Source organism: Spea bombifrons, chromosome 2, assembly GCF_027358695.1.
Source record: "Spea bombifrons isolate aSpeBom1 chromosome 2, aSpeBom1.2.pri, whole genome shotgun sequence".
Taxonomy (NCBI): domain Eukaryota; kingdom Metazoa; phylum Chordata; class Amphibia; order Anura; family Pelobatidae; genus Spea; species Spea bombifrons.
This window is the reverse complement of record NC_071088.1, coordinates 133,372,771-133,398,308: the sequence shown is the minus strand read 5'-3', so window position 1 is coordinate 133,398,308 and position 25,538 is coordinate 133,372,771. Positions and strand designations below refer to the sequence as shown.

At 37.8% G+C, this 25,538-nt stretch overlaps 1 protein-coding gene across 1 annotated transcript in view; it reads right to left on the bottom strand.

Moving 5' to 3' along the window:
- NOX4 (NADPH oxidase 4) overlaps positions 1-25,538 on the bottom strand; it is a 66,204-nt gene that overhangs the window by 4,982 nt on the left and 35,684 nt on the right. Inside the window, exons 13-16 of the mRNA XM_053456555.1 lie at positions 11,696-11,774; positions 5,288-5,407; positions 1,837-1,945; positions 45-113 (exon numbers count right to left, since the gene is read on the bottom strand). Of these exons, the coding sequence (XP_053312530.1) occupies positions 45-113; positions 1,837-1,945; positions 5,288-5,407; positions 11,696-11,774 (377 nt within the window). The remainder of the gene's footprint in view (positions 1-44; positions 114-1,836; positions 1,946-5,287; positions 5,408-11,695; positions 11,775-25,538) is intronic.

Sequence of the window (25,538 nt, the reverse complement as noted above, 5' to 3'; positions counted from 1 at the left end):
ATACAGAAGCTAATCTAGAGCAGTTACAATATATTCCACTATACCTTTATTCCATCTGTCTGGCTGAGGTACAGCTGGATGTTTAAATAGTCTGGTCGGTTTTCTTGCCAAAGCTACCAGAATAGAATCAACATGAAAAAAATGTATTATTTTTTTTGGCGAAAACATTATTATCACCTAAAAACCTGTTTTCAAAAAAGATCCTGCACTAACAATGTATTTGTCCTCAGAACGCATTAGCTAATATATATATATATATATATATTTGGGCATCTTGTTATAATAAAGTCTGTTTTACCGCCTCTGTTCTGTACGTTTAGCCCATTCTTGATCAGTTTTACCTCGCTGCTTATCTGTTCTGAATGTCCTCCCTGCTGTGTTACCTTTATTGTATTGTGATAGGAAATCACGATCATTGATTTGTAGGAAGAAGTAAGAAACAATAAATCTTAAACACATACTCCCAAAGAGTCTAGAGATCTAAAAAAAATTATTAAATAACAAAATAAATTCCATTTTTTTAAAATAAATTACAGCATAATAACACAATTTATTCTCCAACAACATTCTTCCACAACAACAAAGTAAGGTACCTTCTAAATCCCTACATAATAATTTCTCATGAAATTTTTCTAGCCCCATAGTCAGGGCTGGCACAGACCTCTCCACAAATGCTCATTCATTCACTACTGGAGGATGAGGTATGATGTCATTCCCTGGCATGTCGCATTACATGGTGGAGCCATTGTGGAGTGGTCTGTGCTGGTGGTTACACATACCTTCAGGCTATGGTCGCTCTAAATGGGGCCAAGAGACACCTGCCATGAGCTCCTAAGGACCCAGGAAAGCTGCCCTTTTTTGCCCCACGTTAAAGACAGCCCTGTCCATAGTAAATTTTCTCCACGATGCTCTTTATACTACCTTATATTCTTTTACTCCTGATGATCCTAACATACTGCAGCATAATACTATAATGGCATCGAGAACGTCAAGGAACGTTTTAAATCTAAACAAAATCCAGGAAACCTTTTAATATTCTTTTCTATTGCGTCCTCTCGTCAAGAGGCGCGTTCACCCATTGTGTGTTGTCGTTAATGACCAGAAGCTAAAATACATACTTAAAGGCTTCATTTCTAGTTAAATGCCCCCCAAAATGTGTCATTAAGGAAAGTGGACTGTTTTGTTGTTTTTTTTTAAATAGAAATGACCGTACAGCAAACATACTAGAGTACCCTTAAAAACTACGGGTGGAGTAATTGTGTTGGATTTAATGTTTAAGATAAATCCATCAGAATTCATTTAATAGCAATCATCCAATAGATTGCAATGGGAAAAATATATAATTAAATTAAACAAGAAAACAGTGATAAACGATCTCAGTTAATGAATCTAGACAAGTATTGGTCTTCAATTATGTCTGATAGACGTATCAGAAAAAGATAAATGTTGTAATTTATATAGAATGGGTAGATCTGTCATTTCTGCTATTAAATTAAGTGTCGGATAGTATTCTGGGACGAAGTTGCTGGCGAGAACACTGTAGTTAGTTTTCTTGTTAGTTCTAAATATATGTGATAACTCCTCGGCTCATCTAGAGAGGTCTTTTGTGCCGTGAAAGCATTAATGGAATCTCAAAGAGCTCTGCATATTGTGTGGCAAACAAAACAGGTCAGGACATCAATGGGTAACATGTGAAGGATTCTAAACAAAAGAATGGTACGCGGTTAGAAGGAAAAAGAAGGGGAATCAACGCGGTAAACTGCCATTTGTGTCTATACAAATAAAATATAATGGAAAAGGTCACTGGAGCGCTATACTTGGAAATGTAATCATTACCTTGTTGTGAAGCGTACATAACAGATCCGCAAACCAGAGGAAGGACTCGATGTCTCTGCATATCCACACAAAATAGAGCCTCTGCAGCTTGTGCTGTTTCCAGTTATCCCTGTTAAAAACAGCAAAAGGGGACTCAATTGACAGGGGAGCTCAATTTAAAAATGTAAAACTAATACATCAATTGATTTACAAAAAGAAGCTCAAACCAAATGCAAGTGAAAAATAAAACCAAATGAAAGTGATTTGCGCTACAAAATTGCCAACTGCAAGAATTATTTTAAATGTATGACAATCTGGGGTTATGAAAAGACAGCTATAATGGATATTGATCTTCGGTCAATGAGATTCATTAACTATTTTATAGTAATCGGGTACTTAGCCACAAAATAATTATTGAGGTCAAAGTGGAAATATTTTATCTAAACAGAACCTCGCTATATAGTTCCAGCTCTCTGGGGTCTATTCACTAAGCTCGAAGCTTGCAAGAGAGTTGCTATAGCTGCAAAGGGGGAGGGGGGGGCAACTTCATATTAATGTCTTTGTATTTAAAATGCACAGTCATAAAAGTCCCCATTGGTCTAATGCTCAGGTGTCCCAATACATTTCTCCTATAATGCATGACGATGGAGAATTCTTCTGTGTAATGGCACAAGTGAGCAAAAACTTACGACGGGGACACACCTTAAGTCAAGCTATTAAGCGGATGTCCGTTCTCGGTTGAGTTGTTTTCAAACCTTTGTGTATATTATATAATCTATCACTCCATCTGTTCTTATTCTAAACAATGGAAGCAGGGCAGTAACATCCATAGGGCAAGACAGGCAGTAGGCCAAGGTGCTTGTGCCTCCTTTTGCTCCCCTGGGTTCCTGAAAGCAGATGGGAGCAACTTCTGATCATACCCAGGCACCAAAATCCTTAATTACAGCTCAGAATGGAAGTCTGGATTTAATTGTAAGCTTGCGAGCCGGACTCTCTCCACCAAATGTATCGGTTTGTCTTAGTCTGTCAATTCTTGTCTTGTCATATCCCTTGAATTTATGTATTGTATTAAGCGCTGCGTAAACTGTTGGCGCTATATAAATAAAGGATAATAATAATAATAATAATAAAAATCTCTTATGGAAGTAAATCACTAAGAACCATGTCTGATCTTCACTACGGTCTAGGTGTAAGACTTTAAAGATAAGGTATTAAACATGTGCTCTGTTGTAAAACAATCAGCTACCGATGTTTGGAAGCTCCCTACTATACCACAACTACAAGCGGTGTGGTCTAAATTATACTGGAAATTTAGAATTATTTGCAGAAAAATATTATTTTATTTTGGTGGATCATAGCGTTTTTTAAACATCTTCTCTATGGTTCTCTGATGCTCAGGTGCCCTACTGAGTACCTTTCAGAATTTAATGATCAAAGATATCTTTTCATTCCCTTTTAATAAAAGAATAAAAAAAACATGTTCAGAACCTCAAAAGTCTGTGTTCTACATTCACACGTCCGATTATTTATAACTGGCAAGAGCCAGGCTGCTGTCGTATGAATAATGTGTCTTAAATGACATGAGTCATGCATCATTCTCGATACGTTGAGATCAACCCAACGTGTGCAGCGGTATAGTTTAGTTGCCATGGTTTCTGTTTCACCTGCCTAAATTAGCACCTAAAGAGGTTTAATTGAAATTCTCCTGTAAACTGCCGACAAACTGATGAACCACATTAGAGGCAAAGTGAGATCACACAGATTAAGATAATGGGAGCGCTCTCACCCTTGTGCAAGGAATTGCTTTCGTTTTGTCTACCAGCCACGGTGGTAGCGTAAAAAAAATGAAAGAAGAGCATTTAGAGAAAAATGGAAGAATTGAATGGAAAAAAAAACCATGATAAATGAAAAACATGACAGTGGTTTGTAAAATTAACATATAGTTCAGAGCCGTGGTACTCAAACTGTGGCCCATGGGAATCCTTGGTATCCTCCCATCAGTAAAATTGAAACATTTTAAGAAGACTATGTATTAAATAGTCCTTAAACGTTGTATGACATACATTTGGAAGACCATCTGGACCAGGAGGTCCTTGATTATTTGGAGGGCCTTGAAGGCCCTGCGTAGCTTGACCTCAGAAATGGGAATTTTGGAATGTTGTCTAGCTATGCGATTATGTCCCCGCTAGAGCATTGGTGTAAAATGTAACTTAATCAGCTGCTTTTCTTTTGAGATGTTAGAAAAATGAACTGTGTATTCGAGCCAGTAAGGTATCAGACTTGTTTCCATTTCCATGATAAGAGCTTTTTAACACTTTGCCACTTCTTGAGGTGTGACAAAGGCGTTTCCTTACGACTCTTCTTTACTGAAGAAAGAGCATCTAGAAGCTGAAAATGGTTTTGAGAGTGCCATGTTCATGTAAGCTCCCTGGTGTCTCAACACTCCTCGAATTACCATTTTGTGTAGTTGGGGAGGAGTTGGTAAGAAAATATTCCTTACTTTTCTTTAATAAAATCTACAAAGAGGGGATTGTTGTAATTAACTGGGTTCACAGATTCTATATGAATAATGAACAATCCGACCATGGAATATGGCCTATTATTAATTGTGTTCCCAGTTGCTCAGTCATGTTGTCAATGAAAATATAGTGGATCCTGATATGAACTGAGAAATTAAATGTGAAAATGACCAATGTGAGGCATAGATGTTTAAGATTCAAATCTCCCCATACCATACTTCCCTTTTGTTGAGTTCTATCTAGTGTCTCTTTTGCTGGTGGATTGGCATTGGTGCTTATTAAGGGTATAAACGCTTCCAATGGTAATAAGATAGTTATTCAACTTATCTTTCATTTGGGGCAACCAACCTCATCTTCCAATTCGAAGAGCCAATCCCTATGCCAATCCCTATGAATAAGAATGGAGCCAATCCCTATAAATAATAATGGAGCCAATCCCTATGAGACTCCCTTATTTTTAGAGTTACTCAAAGCAGTAAAATCCACCGGGTAGTGTGTGTATGGAATAAACCTTGGGGGATTTAACTTAGAGAAATGCATTTCTTGGTACCATACAGCATCCGCATCAGATTTTCTAGTCTTCGTAAGTGCTAGATGTTTCTTATGAGGGTTATTACGAACCTTGACATTCATAGAAAAAAACAATTATCTAATTTTGCATAGCGCAACTATAATAGTCCAGATCAGCTCTTTTATTTATTTTAGAATTTTTTTAAAAAACCTGTCCTGGGGAGATATTTACTTAAGGTGACTTCAATAAATAGCAGCAACAAAAGAAAACAAAACCTTATGTGAATCATACTAAACAAAGTAGAAAGGACCATTATAAAGTGTCCTAAGTTGTCCAGCTGCTATAAGGCACCTGATGTGCGGAGGTTGTAAGAAACTGGACATGGGGTTCTGTTACTATTTTAAGTTCTGTGTCTTATAGAAAACATGTTTGGTTTACATACAGCAGTTGGTTGAGTATCGCTGCAAATGGAGTTACTCCAATGCCTCCGGCAACACAGAGGCTGACCTCATAATTTAGGGCTTCTTCAGACGCGCTTCCAAATGGACCGTCAATATAGATTCTGCAAACAAAAAAAACACAAAGGAATTTGTAATAATGACATCATTGTATGTTTAGTAAGCATCCCCATACCATACATCAGCCTGTTAGCCTGTTTCTGTGCCGCCGATGAACTCCATTCCGAATGGATGGCAGAAATTGATGGGTGCTAGTTTTCCAAAGTAAGACAAACTGGCATGGGCCTTAGTTATTCTGAAGCCAAACCACCAGCTTGACTCAGAGTCAGAAAAGGAGCAAGAACCAGAATCAAGCAGGAATTAGTAATGCCCATTCCTTCCAGCATATGGTCCTCACAGTGCCCTCTAGCCACATACAGGGCCCTCGGTCTGCCGAGAGGAACTAGGCTTTGCTCAGACACCTCCACCAGTTGAGCCAGGCTCTGACTTGGATCTAGTTGGCTTTACTTGTGATACCTCACTTACCCCTAACTAATAGAAAACCAAAGTCTGCATACCCCCTATGGTGCCCTTTAATGATATTTTATTATTAGTGTTGCAGTGAATTTCTGACATCGTATGTAAGTTCTTCACTTGTATCTTGCGCTTACCACTGCAAGTCTAGGGCTAACCGGGGGAAACCAGAACGGGAAGCAACCCTACCTGCAATATAGCACTGCTTCCTTGCTCTATGCTATTTCATGTTGACTAACTATTTAGCTGCAGTTTACCCACTCAACATAACAAATTAAAGCTTTTCTGGACTTGTAAACTTACCAAGAAAACTGCATAAAAGATCCCCTAATTTTATGTAATAATAGCACTTGACTCACATTCTTAAAATGCACTTGACATAAACGTCTCACAACTGAAAAAAAGCCCATGTATAATTATCGCCACCCCCGTAATTAAATACCAGAGGAGAATACCATTGGTCTAGAGACAAGCCAAAAAAGCAGAGAACATAATTTAAAATAAACATTAAGCGTTCCATTCAATCACAGTTTGAATGCTGTGGGCTGAAAGCTGTGTAAAGTTCCTACACTTTCTGTTAGCACAAAAGAAAATTATATAAGATAACAGAAGCATTTTTGATAACCGATCTGATCTATAAGTTACGGCGGTTGTGGGTAATTAAAGTTGGAGGAATGTTCTTGATAATGCCCCGATCTCACTCTCTTTTGCAGACTGTAACCACTACAAGGCAGGGATGCTCAATGACATTACATTTATTCGTATAGTGCCAGCATATTCCGTAGAGATGTTACACTAGGGGACAATAAAAATATTTTAAGAGGACGTTCAGCCATCATATACACTTCAATTTATTAAAGGTATTTTCCATTGACGAGATGTTTTTGGCCGGAACAGCGTGGCAAATGCTGCTGTTCAGACCTCCATCATAGGTGCCCCCTGGAAATTCAAATAGGCCCACTGGAGCAGCAGCAGGGGAGGAAGAAACAGTAGGCTGATTAGAGTAGGTTAATTAAACATAAAGAGCAGAAAAAGCACCTGGTAGTCACCGAAAAAAGCTTTTATTTAATTATGTACACTTCCAGGTATAGTGTTGGTCTGCTGACTTCCACTCCCTCTAGCTGGTCTTCTCCACTTCACTCTGGAAGCTGCTCCTTCACAGGCACAGAGTCCCCACCTGGGCAGAGTTACAGTTTGTATGCTGCAGACACAAGGTAGTTTATTTCCAACATGTATTGCAGCTAGGGTTAGTTAATACTCCAGCTATTGAGACATTTACTAAGACTCTCAGCCAGTCCGGTATGTTAAACATCTTGGGAAAGCGAGTACTCAACAACCGGAGTGCCAAAAGTTAGCTGCAAATATGGATTGCTACTGCAGGTGCCGTGGAATGCACATTTCAGGTTTCTTAGATGAACATCACGAGAAGTGTAATAATGGCACTCCATTTTTACTCTCCTCAAACTACCCTTTTTTTGTAATACCTTGGAATGTTTGCTACACTACACAACATTAACTTTTCTTGACTGCAACTCTCGTGATGTTGTGCAGCAACATCGCTAGTTGATTGTTATGGAAACGCTAATTTGTGAAGGTGGGGAGGACATTTAGCCCCCTAGACACCCTGCGGGCGCCCATGCAACGTGTGAAGTGCTTAGTGCATCTGTCTCACTATCATAAAATGTAACTAAAAGAAGACTGATATCAAAGAAAAAAAAGAGATAAAAAAACAGCCTTCCTCAAATAAAGCTCAGCAGGTCTGCTAGATAACAGAATTACACTGATAAGTTTCAAATTACTAAAAATTGCAATCATATTACTAAATTTGATCTTCATTAAATTACATAATAGGGTTATTCAATCAGAAGCAGACACCGTACAACAGATGACTGAACTAATAAAAATATAACAGGGTTGCTTATCTGTTAAAACATAATTGAATTCAGCACTGGGTTATTGTTTTTATGCAGCATTATGTACCGTAATTCATATTTTCCAGCTCTGACATCGTATCTGCCCCGGCTGAGGGGTTAATATCCCAAGCAGATTTTTTGTTATTTCCCATGATACCCCAGCGAAGAGATTGCTACAGAATCCTGCTGTCAGTCCAAGCAGGAAGCATATTTCCTCTATTACAGGGAAAATCACCCAAAATATCACCAGTGGCAACGGTGGCAGCCGCCAGATCTGCAAAAGCTTAAGGGAACAAAATTAGATAAAACCAGTTTTTTTTTTTAAACTGTTTACAGCAACTGGGGTTTACACTCAAAAAGATAAAAGAAACTTATGTGGGATATCCCCTTCAAATTGATACATTTCTGGAAATTTGTGCCATTGTAGAAAAGTTAAGAACAAAAATAAAACGGTAAGGAAAATAAGAATTTCTGACATCTCCCATGATGCCCCGGGTGAAGGCCGCCACAGAATCCTGCTGTCAGTCCAAGCAGGAAGTCGTAGCGCACTTCCTGTATTCTACTGAGTCGTTTTAGAGCATGAGCCCCTCGATAAAGTTCTCCTGGATGTTCACCAAAACTAGATTCATCACATATGAAGGGGGAGTAAAAACATGTGACGTGGCAGCAAGATGGCATCTCCCACATTAAGCAACAAAGAAAGGGTTAATTTTGTTTGATCCCTTAATGAAAAAACTGAAGTCCATGATAATTTTAGGGGGAAAAAAGTTGAGAAATGTGGAAATTTCTCTTTCAATGGTCGAGTAAATTTCCAAAAAATAGGAAGCAACCGGCGCTAATATCTAAAATGAGACAGGGCAATATTTATTCGAACACCCTCTACACCCTCTATGTGAAAGTGTCTAGAAACTCATTACCTCGTTGCCTCGTTAAATTTCGCAACACTGCATGAGTGAACGAGTAAATGAAAAGTTAAAAGCAGCCACCAAGTTTAATTACAATACCTTTACGAAATAATTGGGAAATAATTGTCTACGATGGAGCCGTTACCTTATTGTAATGATGTTCATTTACAATAAATACCACCAAAATAATTAAAAAACACCAAATTTAAAGGGATACTCCAGCCTACTCACTTAATCTATCACTATAACAATTGTGCAAATTGTGTTACTTTTATTATAAGTAAGGTTTGTTAATCATTTACTCCGGTGAATGAACCTATTGGCACTTTAAAAAGCGTGCCCTACAGTGACAGCCTTTGCTTGGGAGTGACTCAGATTTTAGTGGAATTATTCCCTATTCCCCTTATTATTTTATTTTATCTTTCTAGGATGGTAAACCATTCCAGACATTGATTTTGATCATATAGAAATTCTAACGTAAATGTATCAATTTGTAGGAAACGTCCCATGTAAATTTATTCGGATTCCTTCGAATTCGAAGTTGTCGATTCGTACAAAGACCCGAAAACGAAAACAAAGCAAAAAGCGCAAAATTTTCGCCAGAAATTCATGGGGCCACATTAACTCACACTCTCTCATTCTCTCATCTCATTCTCATTCACTCTCTTACACTCTCTAAATACTTCCCTGCCTTCTCCGTCAACCACTTCCACCTCTGCCTACCGCTTGCAATATTTAATATAAAATAATGTGAATTAGATAGAATACTTCTCATAAATCTTAAATTGGTACTTACTAATTATTAAAAAAAAATATCACATTATCAATGAGACTGCCAAAAATCACACACCGATTTATATCTTTTCTCGTATTTTCATTCCTTTTTTTTAATGTTTACTGAAAATCCCATGGAAAACGGACATATAGCAGACGTAATATTTAAAACATATGCAGCTGTATTTAATTTAAACCCAATCTGGTTTATAATAATACATTTCTAACGGGGGATTGTTTTCTTAATATAAGCACAGCTGTTGTCGGGCATTGCCTTTTCTTCTTCTTTTTTTTCTGTAAAGGCAGCTGCAATTGTTTTTTAGAATTTAAAAAAGGTTACAGACTGACTTCCTGATTGACTACAAGACAAGTAAATGATTGGCTTCCGTTTCTTTTTCCTAAAAAGCTATAGTATGTTTTTCCGACGCTATATATATATATATATATAATTCTGCATTAAAATCCACAATTCTTATAGTAGCGTAAATTCCAGATCTTATTTAGCGATTATGTGCATAACATTAGGTCTTTACGCAAAACATTTAAAGGCCACACGTTATTTAACAGTGTCAAGCAAGTCACCCTACTGAAGTATTCTTAATGGGGTGCTGCCCTAGGCCTGATTTAGTGCCCATAGGTGCCCCATCAACCACCATCGCCGTTATTTCTGAGCACCGGGATATGACATCATATCTCGGCATTCACCTCTTAAAGGTGAGTGATGTGAGCCTAGTCCTCCTAGGATGGTTGGGGAGAGATCTCCCATGTACCTAGATACCCCCTCCCCGACCTGCCATTTTAGACATAGATTACAAAATGTGAATCCCAAATTTTTTTTTAAAATGAAAAAATTGGGGAGGGGGGGGGTTACTGATATATTAAAACTTAACTTTTATTTAATTTACCTCTAAGAATGTGGATAGCCAATTACTGTTCAACACTACACTATATTCACTATGTTTGTGACCAAAAATCTGAATTGCTTACTCCCCATACATGGGTGTCAGCGGTGAAAGGTCAGGGGGAGCTGAATAAAAGTATATTGTGCTCACCCGATCCCCAGGTCATCAGAGGTACAGAAGTCTTATTGATTGATCCTTATAGACCACCAGAGGTCCATGGTAATGGCTTTCCAAACCCATTGCGCAATAAACTGAAGATGGGAATGAGGGAGCGGGGTAACAATGGGTGCTCAAAAACAATGTAGACCAGAAATCTCCAATACTTACTTCCACTACAGATTAGAACCCTGTGTGTCTTCAATACTATTCGCAGGCTGAGAGATAATTAACTAGCAGCTATAAAAGATAATGTGAGTATTCAAATTGTTTCTTTTCCGCGGAGATTTCCCAGAAATGTAAATTAAGGCCCATCATATAGACGCAATGTTACAATATTAGATTATTACTAATGTTTATTGCTGCCATTACTCCTATCTGCATATTCCACATGCCGATTCCCTGTTGCACTTACTAACTGATACTCATGTATTTCTGAAAATGCTAATTTTCTCCAAACTTTAATAACGGAAGCTACAAATTGCACAGCTGACGGATGACACATCACAGGACAGCCTCTTAGCGTTCTGTTTTATTTGTTATTATAAATGAAAAACACTCACAGCTATTATTTCATAAACCATGAAACGAAAACACAGCACTTACTGACTGTTTAAGTACTTTCCTTGAGCTACTTGACATATCTGGTTGCCTTAGGAGTTGCGACTTTACAAAGATGGCGGCCACTTGCAGCAAGTAATTAAAAATACTAGGAGGTTTTAAGTGATTGATATACCAGAATGCTAATAATTATATTCCTGTTCTTGTAACATTTTAATACCCTTTATGGAACACCCATAGGACTCCCTCACTGATGGAAGCTCTATAGATCAAAGTGTCATACGTGACATTATAAGGGTGATTTATAAGGGGACCACAAGCACTTGACAAGCTAATGCCTAAAATTGTGCTTGTGGTATAATGATGTACCATTATATATATATATTCATAATTCTGTTGTGCATCTGATATTTTAACTTTAAAATCATGGCTAGTTGGATACTGTAGATCTCTTAGAACTACTACTCTGAGGATGTTCATCTAGTCTTCCTCTTACTAAACATCATGAGAGCATCATGGCGGCTGTCATTCCACAAAACCAGGAGGCTTGCCTGTTAGCTGAATAAATACCCCCCCATTGAAAAAGGTGAGTATATCATCGCGTTTACAACAGAATGCAATTAGGGCATCAGATACCACGTTGGCATCTTCATAAGCGATGGACTTACTTTGGACTTTTTCTCTGCTGAAGAATTGGGAGGACTTCTGTTTGGTTGCAATCTGATTCCAGTAAACCGCAAAACCTTTCTGTTAAAAGGACATGGAAAAGCAACCAGTTAGGTGTTATAAAGAATTGTTCTACAAATATAGCACAAAACATAAAAGCATCGGGTCTATCAGCCGTTTTTTACTACATTTTTAATGTAAGACCTCAGGCTTAACTGTTCTTTGGAATTGTCTTCAAAAATATCTTCTATCTGTCCGATGCATACTTAAATTCACTCTCTGTATTGAAGTCTACTACTTCTAATGGAAGGCAGTTCCACTAATCTACCACCCATTAAGGGCAGAAATAATTTCTTATATTATACAAGCCCTGGCACAGTCTAAGCCATCATTGTCTAAAATTAGGGGGTCATTAGACGTGTGATATCACTCATATCCAGGTTTAGCAAAAAAACTATTTTACTTTTTTTTTTTTTAAGAAAATATATATATATATATATGTAACACTGAATCCACATTTATTTAGCTTGAAGGATAAAAATTCTGAACTTTATGGCGATTTATATTCAAAGGATGGAAATTGTGGTTCCAGGGTTTCTCTGACAGTTCTCAAGAATGTCCTTTTTGAAGAAGAAACGGTATTATGTGTCAGAAGTTTGACACAGATGACAGCAATTCCCAGATCTGACTTGTTTACGTGTTTTTTAAGGTTTAGCCCAGACACTAGCAGACGCTTGAAGAATATATCCAACGTTCAAATATTTTTAAAGGAAAAATCTGTAAATAGTTTTTTTTTTGGATTCTTATTTCATCTAATAGTAAAACTTATTTATAGGGCACTTCCTTTCTTTTGTAGAAGGCACCTGTTTCTCTAGAATATTTTTTTTCTAAATATGGCAACTCCAATGCTGGATTACTCTTCTCAAAGGAATTAGTCTTCTTCAGTTTGTTGTGTAATAGGATTGTAAAGTAGACTTGTGCATTCGTCTTCGGGCGAACATGTCCCCGGTCCCTTCCCCTTCTAACTTACCTTTTCTTCATGGCATTGCGGCAGTTCACGGAACTGGAAATCCGCAGGTTCGCCGTCACGGGTTACAGGGCAGTGCGAATGAGGCTATTGGTCGCCTACAGGGACCTCCTCTGGCATCAACCAATTGGTTGATGCCAGAGGAAGACCCTGCAGGTGGCCAATAGGCTCACTCGCACGGCCTTTGTAACCCCTGACAGCAAACCTATGGATTTCTGCTCCCGTTAACCCCTTCAATGCTGCGTTAGATAACGGGACCAATAGGCTCGCTCGCACGGCCCCTTAACCCCTTAAGGTGCAACAAGTGCACCAGAAGCCTAAAAGTCTTTAAAAAGTTAAACCCTAATGAAGCAACTTGTCCGGCAGATCCCACTGGTCTCCCTGTTCTATCAGTTAAACGTCCGTACAAGCGACTTTATTGGTCTTTCGTACGGACATTTAACTGATAGAACAGGGAGACCAATGGGATCTGCAGGACAAGTTACAGCACCAGGAGCCTAAAAGTCTGTACGAGCGACCAACAGAGTTTGGATTTTTTTTCCCCCGAAGACGAGCACGAAGAGCCCCCTGGTGCCCAAGTCTATTGTAAAGCCAATGCCATTGACCACTGTTGTGATCTATAAGGATCAATCAATAAGACTTCTGTACCTGATGATGTCATATGTCAGTACAGGCTACAAATCTCCCCTGCCTTCACCTCCTACCAAACCAACTAAACTCTTAGACAAAAGGGTTTATTGTCTGTGCAGTAATGTTAGGACACTTAACCTTGTTTCTGAAGACCAAAATTATGCAAATCTCGAACCACCCTTTATTTGGCAGGATATGATGTCATAATTTACTGGTGACCCATGTGCAATAATTGGCATAATAAGGGGCAAGCACTGTAACCCTTGCCATGTTGTCAATAGAAGTAAGAAGGTTCTCAACTTGATCCTACTGAAACTCAACAGTGCCAACCTGTATTCAAGATAGAATATGAGATTACAGATCAGGTTTATCTTCATAACTTTCAAAGAAGTCAGGTTATAGAGAAGACACTCCTTCCATCTCGGAAGGGACCGTACACGGTCTCAGATGGGGTTTCACCCATGGCTTAAAAGGTTCAGGTTTCCAAGGATGGAAAAACGATTGACAAGTGGGTGCACATAAACCAAGTCACGCCATCCGCAATCAAGATTAAGAATGGTGGAGAAGAGAATTTTTCAAATTATGCCCTTTTTGTAAAGTTTAAAACTATTTATATAACTGTTATTTCTATATTTTGTTTTACAATTGTTTTTAAATGTTTTGAACTAATGTGTGTTTTCTAACATAATTGATTTCTATTCTAGGTACGGATAATTAATCCCGATTAATTACTAAATATCTTTTGTAATGTTTTTTGTAGGTCTGAGTGCAAGCAAACATGAATAAATAAATTACTAATCATATTTTTCTTTCCTTAAATTACCAGTTTAGTCTCACATGATTAACATTTTCTTGTGTTTGTTTATTTTAAGGAGTGTAACTATAAAGGGCAGTGAGAGACCATTGGCTTGTTAGCACACGTCTATCTACTTTGAGTCTTCATTACACTGCTTATCGGACTAATCGAGTTCTACCAATCCCATATCCGGTGTCACTTATAAAAGTTCCCAAGAACACCGTTATCACGGTTGGGCAACTCACACTCATACTCATACTCACTCACACTCATATTGCTCATGGAGCTGTAGAAGGTGAAGTAGAGATTATAGATGCTTTCTATAGATCCCTATTCATTGCGATTTGGAGTATCTTTTGGAACATAAGCCAAATCATACAGTTCAAAGGAACATTCACAATAATAATTTGACTATTGATGATGTCCTTGACCCTATGAACGACAAGCGGTTTTTAGATGACAAGCTAGAAAAACACGAAAACTACCTTATGATGTCATTAATACCACTGGGCATGGTGTGGTTGATTATAATCACCTTTGTGGTATGTCACAATCATCGAGAGAGAGCTTGTGACGTTCCTCAGTCTTTACGTATTTAAAACATGTGTGGTATCGAGACTCTTTAACTGGATTAATTTCATCCTATGCATATTTACAATATATTAAAACTGTTGATTATCTTGCTTGACAATGATTTTGTATTTAAATGATGAACGTTCTAAAAATACGATGGTTGGTTATTTTCTAAGTATATTCTAGAACTTAGAATTATGTCTCTGTTTTCCAGGCTTGGCCTGATAATCACTGAGCAACACTCACGTCAAACATTCCTTATTCTGGTAAAATGGTTATTGATCAGAATAATAATAATAGTATGTTAGAGCTTCCCTGGGTGGCCAAGACTGACTACTTCATTAATATGTTGCTATTGGAAATTCCCATCCCCGGGGGCTAGATGCCTATTTGGGGGTCTGAACCGGGCAGCGTCATGCTATAAATTCTGCATCTTCACTTACTCGTTACTGATGGCGGTAGGGAAATAAAAGACATGATAATATTGGCCATTTAGTTAGATCCTAAGATTATATTGTAACTAAAGTCATTATTCATTATAGATTGTTTTGTTTTCTTACTCCAATAAATTAACACATAGTTAAAATCCCATTAATATTTAGCTGAATTCTCATATTTTAGTGTTCAGTGTGCGTACTTGGTGTTTGTTATAACACTGTCCATATTCCTATCTGTATTCATCTATTTGGTTATACTTTTCAGCGTTATTAATCATAACTTTGTTTTGTAACCGCCTATGCTGATGATTATATTTATTATTGCCCATTTCATCTACATCTCATGGTGATAATCTCTTCAGAATCCGGATCGTTCTTGTTTAATCCTTTGATTATATAAACTTATTATTGTTCGTTTAGAATAGTTTTATCATTTTGCTTATTCGCTTTTCTGTTGCTTACTTTATCTAGAAGCGGATTCTTGTTATTGTACCAGGCCATAGCCTTTCGCACATATCACCTAACCCTCGACAAGACTAAGTCTTAGAGGGTAATATTGATGGATTCTAAGTCAAGCTTGCATTTTATTTTCACACCTAAGAAAAACTATCTTGAAGGGACGGTCTACTGATGATGAATTTGGAACTAGAAACATCTCTCGTTGGTTCATAACACATATAGCCCGATACTTCCACGATGTACGACCACTCGGCGCTTCCACCGTCAACCATGCTTCAAAAATCAAGCAACAGGATTTGGGTTGGCAAGTCCAGAAGAAATATCTTTCAAACAAGGTCATGTGTTTCAATATGTCAATTTATTTACCTAATTTAACTAACCTCAGCGAGGAATCAACACCCAGTAGGTGAACGCCTTATGCGTTTCGCGCCCAACAATGGAGCTTAACCATAGATGATCCTAATGAGGAATATCTATCAAAATACTTTAGTATGCATTTTTTATCTTGAAGGCCCACTTAAGTATTTTAAAACCCTACAGTAAAACCTAGTTTACAACCAGTACAGTAATAGGTACACAACTGTACCTTAAAAGCCCCCCATCTGGTAAAATGAGAGAAATAATATTTTTGGTGAAATTTTTTTATATTTAATCCATACTTAATAATATAAGGGGCTCTCTGTTGAAGAAAGACTATTATTAAGAAGCTTATGAAATGCTTTGAAGAACACATTGTTTTTCATTCCTTTTGAAGCAGATTTCTTGACGCAGTCAATGTTCTTACTGCATGAGACAAAGTTAAAACGTTATTTCATTATAATATTTAATTTACATAAATGTTCCCATTAGGCAACTTCTCTGTGATGATTAGTGGGTCTTCCCCTTCTGTTCTATAAAACGTATCCAATATTTATATATTACAGCAAAAATTATTTAATTTTTGCGTTTCGGAGATAGAAATGAACAAAACATTAGAAATGATGGTCAGAGGGAAGTGGTTCTGACACTTAACAGATCTAGTAAGATCTCAGTATTGGATATAGTTCTGGATCCAGATGGATATTGACATGTTGGATATAGTTCAGGAGAGGGCAACGGAATGGTGAATAGTTTGCAGAATGAAAATCATCAGGAAAGACTAAGTGAACTTGATAAGTACGACTTGGGTCAGTACCCATCAAAAGTGCTCCAAGGAAGGAAAAGCGGTGAACCGGCGACCAAGGTGGCTAAGGCTCATCGATGAATGTGGGGGGTGGTGGCCCATGTAGTCAAATCCAACAGACGAGCTACTGTAGCTCAAATTGCTGAAAAAGCATCACAGTTTGTTGCGTATGGGGCTGAGTAGCCGCAGAGCAGTCAGGGTGCCCATGCTGACCCCTGTCCACTGCCGAAAGTGCCTACAATGGGCATGTAAGCATAAAAACTGGACCACGGAGCGATGGAAGAAGGTGGCCGGTCTGATGTATCACGTCACGTGGAGAACACATGGATACACTATGGGAAGAAGGCGAGCCAGCGAAGGCAGTGTGATGCTTAGTCACGTACCATCTACCTAAGCATTGTTGCAGACCATGGAACCCTTTCATGGACATGGTATTCCCTGATGGCATTGGCCTCTTTCAGCAAGCTAACATCTCATATATATATATATATATATATATATATATATATATATATATATATATATATATATATATATATATATATATATATATATATATATATATATATACTGCTGCTATGGCAACAGAGCCTTTTCAACTCATGAAGAGGATCTTCGAAGCTTGCATATTCAATTCAATCAAAATTGTATCATGATTACCAGTCCTGCAACCATTTTCATTGTTACCAGCGCAGGAATAAAATAAATATGTATTAAATTATCAGATATTTATACAATCAGTGAGCATTTTTTTATCATCATCGATTTATTTTAAATGAATTCACCATCTTTATTTCTCTACCCCTTCCCACGTACAATCTGGATAGATCGAATTGTCTTTGTGTTCCCCCCCTTCGGTTTGCTTGCCCCGTCTAGAGTGCTTTGTTTTACCTGCACATATTTGCTTCAAACTCTCTAACGAAAATAAACATAATCGATTTCATTACTGCCGAGAGTTTGCGGAGACTCCGGAAATCAATATCACCGCACGTTTCCAAATTGTTAAATATTGTTCTCAGAATAAACTTCTAATTTTTATATGTGAGCGTGAAACCCTAATCCATCCTATATTTGGAAACCTTATTAAAAAATACATATTTTAGTAAGCAACACTTTTAGCCTCTATACTAAATACAGTAAAGAAGTTCAGCATCAAAGAAAAGTGGGTTTTATATAATTTTGTTCCAAAAAACTTTTACCACACTGCGCTTATTCTTTATGGCAATGCTAATGAAGTCCTACTTATCTACTGCCATTATGAGTCAGAGGTCCCTCTAAAAGATGCCCTTCATGCAGCTATTTTACTGCCAATTTCTGACATTTTTTTTAAAATAATAAATACTTTTATACCCACAATTATAGACCCTCTATTACTAAAGAAAACCATTGCAACTGTCACCAACTATCTCATTCTTTCACCCGATTAAAGGAGCAAGTTATAAATATTGCGTTTAAATTTGAGTTCAACTACCCAGTCCAGTTCAAATTATAGAGAAAGATCCATCAAGTTACTCTAATTCCCTTTAGGATTGAAGAAGGGCCTTCTGAAGTCATGTATCCGCCTTACTCTATGAACATTGACTCACTAAACATTTAGTAGACCCTTAGGGTGAATGGATAACTCAACCTTTAGTAAAGCAAACCTCCTGGGCATGAAACGTTAGCCATATGATGGCTGTAAGTGGTCCAGGTTGACCTTCCAACACCTGTCCATTTCATCGCAGAACATTAGGTCCTCCTAGTTCATAACGGGATGGTAGGCTAATTGTTTGCCATTGAACAAAGGTCTACGGTATTTGGGCGTGTGACAGTTTGGACGATTGAAAACTTGGTGTGGCTTTAAGATCACTGACAAAAACCTGAAAATTCGGTTCTAGTTTTCATACTAGGAGGTTACCTTTTCTTTTACTCCACGTGATGGAAAGATATGAAAGTCTGAATTCAATCTTTAACAAATGTATCCGAGAATATATACAGAAATGATTTCTGGAACCATAAAGATAGCTTTGGTTCACGGCCTCTTCCCTTATCTCTTGGTATAATTCTGTAGAGTTGACAGGCGCAGTTATCCCGAGAGAACCTCATGTATTCCATCACTCCAGTAAATATATTCGGTATTGTCAGTAGCACGGGCTCTAGAAAACGACTTCTTCCCGTTAAAATTCATACAAGAGTTATTATCAGCAATACATACTTTACCAGTAGGGAAAATACAATGTGACAATAATATAATAATAATAAAAAGGAAATATGATGGAGATGGGATTCTAGGAACAGGAATATGTATTTATAAGTTACGTCGTTGGCGGTCCTAGTCCAGTGGTAAGTGTTGCAGTATGTAGCAATATATTTTTTTGTTGGTCTCACATTTACATTTTAAGATAAGCTTGATAAAGTCAGGTTTATCGTCTTCAAAGCCACGGAAAATAGAATTCTGAACCAAATAATCCCTCTTTGTGCACAAACTCCCCGTAAATCGGGAGCGCTCTGGGTAGCCTATCCTGAGAAATTCCCATGTATATGTATAGTTCACGTAATAGTGACATCACAGTGACATCACAACCAAGCGCAACATGTTAGGATGCGTATCATGAAGCGTGACATCAACGGGCAGAAACCAGCAGTTTGTAGGATTTCGCAAAAGTAGCAAATTTCTTTAATTTCGCAGTTTCACGCAAAACAGTCAATCTTGAGTTGTCTTTCCCTTGATCGATTTTTAAATGAAAGATGCTGAGTTAATTATCCCCAATTTTTGTTGTTTTTATTTACAGTGTTTTAATTTTCTCTAGGGTGTTCTATTTTCGATATCAATTCCATCTCATTTAATTTTAATTCTGTTCTAACATCATTTTCAAACATTCACTAAAAGATTTATTCTATATTTTCTCCTTGAACTGTGTGAAGTCATATATACGGTCATATAAAGTCTTGGATGGGAATAGGAAAAAAGGAAATTAACATTGAAACTGGAAATATATTAGTAAGCTATTTTGTCACATTTTGCCATAGATCTCGATTTGCCCTTAATTAAATCATCAAGTTACCATAGTGTACTTTAATTAATTAATTTAATCATGATGAAAGCTATGCGGGAGACAGTTCCCATAAGCAAATTCTAAAGTTTTCTTTTAAATGAGAGCTTTACTCCGAGCATCTCCTCCATTATATACAAACTATGATAAAAGAAAGAATGCCGATAAACAAACCCTTACAAAAAAAATTACTGCAGTTTTTCTGAAGTATTACTGCAGTATTACTGCACATTTACTGCACTTTTTTTTTTATATTGCAAACCTACAGTTGTACTTCAATGTACCGCAGCTTTATTGCATTTGTACTTCCGTACAAAAATAACTACAGTACAACTGCAGTACAGTGAAGTACAAATGCAGTAAAACTGCAGTAAATGTGCAGTATTGCAGTTGTTTCATGTCCAAAAAACTGCAGAAATGGTAAGGTAAAAGCCGCTCTTGAGGTGTTTTTTGGTCATAGATGTTAGTCTCAAACGCATGAGCGATCTTTCCAACACCTTATGTTTAACCCCTTAACGACAATCCCCGTACATGTACGGGGTTGCCGTGCAACGGGTTAACGACAATGCCCGTACATGTACGGGCTGCCGTTAAATAGCTGCATCGCCGCGATGCAGCATCCACGGCGGCGCCCGGCTAAAACAGCTTAGGAAGCGATCTGAATCGCTTCCTAAGCATAAATGGTGTTACTGACATGCCTCGATATCGAGGCATGCCAGCAACACTACCCCCCTACCCCGATCACCTTGTGATTGCGCCGAAGAGCAACCACAAGTGCCATCCTGTAAATGACGTTGCCGTCATTCACAGGATGGCATCAACAATAAATATGAGTTCATAGAGGGTCTATCCAGACCCTCTTGTGAACTCTCGAGCTCCTCCTGCAGGTTGAATGCAGGTACTGCATCCAACCATGCAAGGTCAATGGAGCCCAGCTCACTAATGAGTGATTAGTAAAAAAAATTAAAAAAAAATTTAAAAAAAAAAATTTAAAAAATGTTTAAAAAAAATAAAAATAATATGGTAACATATAAAAATCCCCACTGTCACCAAAAAAAAATAAAAAAATTAATAAGCAAGTCCTAAAATTCTTTATCTTTACAAAAATTCCAGCATGGAAAGAGTTAAAATATTGGCATTACAAATGCCCATAGGGTGTCTCGTATTAAAAAATGCATGAGTGGATGGGATAAATTGAATTGGCCGGGTTCAAAGGTGTCCCAAATATGGGACATGGGGGCAGTAGGATCAGATGTCTAAATGGCCAAAAAATACACACCTCACAAAGGCGGCCTTTTACCTCCCAAATAACCCAACAAACCCATGCATGTGGGGTATCACTGCGCTCAGGAGATGTTACTGAACACATATTGGGGTGTTGTTTGACAGGGACATATACCAGTAGCGATAAATTTATACCTGAAGTACAACGTGTGTGAAAAAAATACAAAAAAAATGTACTACCATAAAGTTTCACAAAGGCTGGTGGTAAAATTAGTGCATGGAAAGGGTTAAATTACCAGCATGTGAAATACCTTGGGGTGTCTAGTTTTTAAAAATATATGACTTGATGGGGTAAATTGCATTGGCCGGCTTCAAAGATACCCGAAATGGCACATGGGGGGAAGAATTACCAGATTTGGAAAAAAAGGTTTTGAAATAGCAAAACGCTACCTGTACTTATTGCCCCATAACGTGCAGAAAAAAGCAAAAAAACATAAAAACATTGGGTATTTCTAAACTCAGGACAAATAGTAGAATCTATTTAGCAGGTTTTTTCATTCGTTTTTGCAGATGAGTAAAGGTTTTTTGTTTAAAAAGTGAGAAAAAGTAATTTTTTAACAAAAAATCCCCATATTTTATCATTTTTTTTTATAGTAAATTAGATGATATGATAAAATTAATGGTATCTAAAGAAAGCCCTGTTTGTCCTGAAAAAAACCATATATAATATGTGTGGGAGCACGAAATGAGAAAGAAGAAAATCACAGCTAAACAGCAACACCGAAAAATGTTAAAATAGCCATTGTCCCGCAATATACTACGAGTAAAAACCCCTATTGTCCTTAAGGGGTTAATATCACAATGTAGCCCGGAGCTATGAGACACACAACCCTGCATCAAGTCAAAGCTTTGCTCTAATAGACCAGCGGGAAAGGGTGCGACCAGCGCTAAAAACTACGCTTTACGTTACTAGAAACCAAAATATTCATCACTAGAGCAAATTAAAAGAAATCTTAGAACATTCTCAAAACGGCACAATGATGGCATCTCAAGGGATCATTTTCACTAACCGGCAAGACGTAGCATGGAAAAAACTGTTAACTCTAAATGTTTTTTTTTTCTCTAAAAAAAAGGAAGGGCTCCCACAACTGAGGGAGAAGGCTCTGAACCTACCCCCCCTTCCTACTCTCTTTGGATTGGTGCCCCCGGGGCATGGGGGGTGAGAATGGTGCTGTGGCGCGGATATAATAGGAGGACATTGCATTTGGGAACTATGAATTGTGAGCAGGGTGAGGAAGTTGTGCTTTATTTTCAGGGCTTTGTATGAATCTCAGAATTTACCAAAATCTGGTAAATTTGCAATTACTACGAATCAGAACACACAAGTCTACATATAGTATTGAACCTCTGGGAATTTAATGGTTAATGTCCAGGACAATTGGTTTAAGTGGGTTTGAACATTGACCAATTATACGATGTCAGTGTCACCGTCTGCTGGATACGTAGGGGCACGGAGGCCATATATTAAAATCCCCATTCTTATCTCTCCCTTGGTGGCAGCTTGCTGATGGTTGTTGATTGGTTAAGGCAGCCTTTGATGACTTCCAGACAGGACATTAATGAGATAATGATGGCTCTGCCACCACTGTCACGGACCTCAGTTTAAGAGATATTCCCCAAACAATTGCTGAATGACAAACAAAAAGTTATTATTAATTGAATTACGGTAAAAGCTGTGACGGGAACTTTAAGGATGGTGACTAAGGTTTCAAAAGTGTCTAGATTTCATTAATTTAACTCAATAAAATAACACCCAAGTGTACGTCTGCCTTGTCACAATATTAGTCACCTTGGAAATGTATCCCAGATGTGATGGAATTAAGCTGAATAGCAGCTAATCATTCATATTGAACTGGGCACGTTACATTGTTACAGTTCTGGATGATAAAAAGAACCTTTATATATTTTCCTATGGATATTAAACAGCATCATTCTTTGTTCAGGAACCATCCCCACCCTGTCCAAACTTTTAAGTTATTTGTTTTATTTTAAGTTCTTTAAAATTATTTATTTCACTTATTTTTCTTAATACTGGAAGTCCGAACAATGTAACAATGATGTCACACGTAGAGTTGCGTGCAACGTAGAGTGGCTGCGCACTGTTGAAAAGGCATTAATTTCTGCATTATGCGCCCCCCAAGCAAGGGCCGGCTGGCATCACTGGAAACAAATGGCAACCAGTGCCCCACATCGAAGCCTTGTTTTGATGAAAAGGCCATGAATTGCAGACTTATTTTTGGCAATAGGTGACATCACCCAAGAGATGCCTGACATCATCAGTAGCTTCACTTTGTCCGTGGTGCAGCTGGGAGTTGCAATTTTGGACTGTGACCGCTGAAGCAACCAGGACACCCTTCCAACACACTGCTTCACCTTACACTAGCCATCTAAGCACACAACACTAGGCACCCTATTAATTACATAGCTATACCAAAAATTAATTAAAAAAAACAGTGTGAGTTCTACTTAAAGCCCCCTCATTCCCCAAATTGTTTTTACATTTGAAGAAGGAACTTTTGAGGTCTCGAAAGCTTATGTGAAGCTACATCTTAATCCATGACTACAAATATATTAAGACCAATTTTATGCCTTTTTAAAACATCCTATGATTTAAATTTTACTCTTCCTTTTGGTCCCAGTCTTGACCAGTTAATAAAGTTCCAAATGTTTTTTGATGTTTTTTTTCTAAAAACTGTCTAATGAACAGCCAATCAGTAATGGAGAATCAGGTGCATGATGGGATGCATCATCTAAGCAGGGGCAACAAGAAATGGAAATGTAAACCTTCATTACATGTAACTGTACAGCTGCCATATACTTCTTTACGGAATGTTAACACGTACAGACAGTTTTTATTCTCTGCGGAATTTTCTTCTTTTTTTTTTTTGCTGAAAGGTCCACTTTCATAATATTGATCACAGCGTCTGCGTCTTTTGAGCCGACAACATATGAAATGTGTGCCTTGCTTCCTCATCAATCAGAAATTGTTAAAGCTTAAATTGTTTGATTGGGATTCGAGCTGACGTCGGAAGTCAAGATCAGCTGCAATTAGGCGGCATTCCTGAACCAGATGTTGGGTGAGGGGTTTATTGGGAGCTAGTGATCTATATAGGCCCTAACTGACCCATCTGGCAAATGCCCTTTGGCCAATGGAGCTGCACACTTACCATTACCCATGCTGGATGGACGTTCCCGCACGTTGTGTGAGTGGAACAGCATGTGGTGTGTGTGGTGTGTGTATCCAGCCAGCGGCCATAGGTACATCGTTTTGCAGCCGCTGGCCTTAAAGTGCCGGGGACAATTTTCCTCCCTAGTCCGGTCCTGGTTTTATAGATTTTTGCCATGGTATACGCACAAGTGCCATGATATTTGATTCTTAATTATTATTTGATTGTTGCCAAATTTAAAGAAGTAATAGATCTGCTTCACAAACATATACATGCAGCAATGTGAGGGCTTCCCTCCCCCAATTGTCTTTTGTATGATTATCATAAGTTGGAACAGGGTATGGTAAGAGAGATGGCTCCGTCTTCTGGGGATAGCCCTAGACATCCTTTAGTGGGAGGGAACTGAGTTGGAAGCAGGGGTGAAGTGGGTGGGAGTAGGTGGAGCATGGGCAGGGAATGGGTGTGGCCAAACACCACTCCCCTGCCTGGAGAAAGAAGAAACTGACCCGGAGACCCGGAAAAGCAGCACTTTACCCTGAGACTCCAGGTCTAACCTGCAGAGTTACCCGGTATGATTGTTTTTCAATGAATTTTAAACATGTATGATCCATAAAATCATCAAAACAATATTTTGACAGTTTTCTCTTTTTCTTTCTTTAGTTACCACATCTCTAAATAAATTAATAACAATTCCTTCTGCCGGTTAAACGAGATTAAGCCAATGTAGCAGAACAGTGATTTATTACTTAGAATCGAATGTATACAATTAATGCCAAATTTTATTTACCCCCCCCCCCAAAAAGAGAGAATATCTCATTGCCATGACAGAATTTAATTTAGGTGTTGATTAGAGTTGGGGTTAACTTAATTAAAATTAACATTATCTTTCGCATTTATTATTTTCTAACTCATTATCTTGTAAGAATGATTAAATAACCCTGAGACCGATTTAGTAGATCGAATAACAATCATTAATTACTGACTCTTACAATAAAAGACTGGAGCAATTTGCCCCAGGAAGGTATGTGTTCTAATGCACAATACGTTTAACGATTAGCCCTCAGAAGTATTTCAGAAAATGCACAAAAATTGTCTCATTTAAAAAAAATAATAATTTTGAATTAACAGTTTAACTTCTTTCTTTAAAGCTGCTGTTCCACCTACTCTACTGGATGTAACTGAAACATTATTCCTATTATTCCTTAATGCTTGAAACCTTTCCATAAGTATTTAATCATTTAAAAATTGTTGAAATTCATTATTTTGGGATTAAACCTT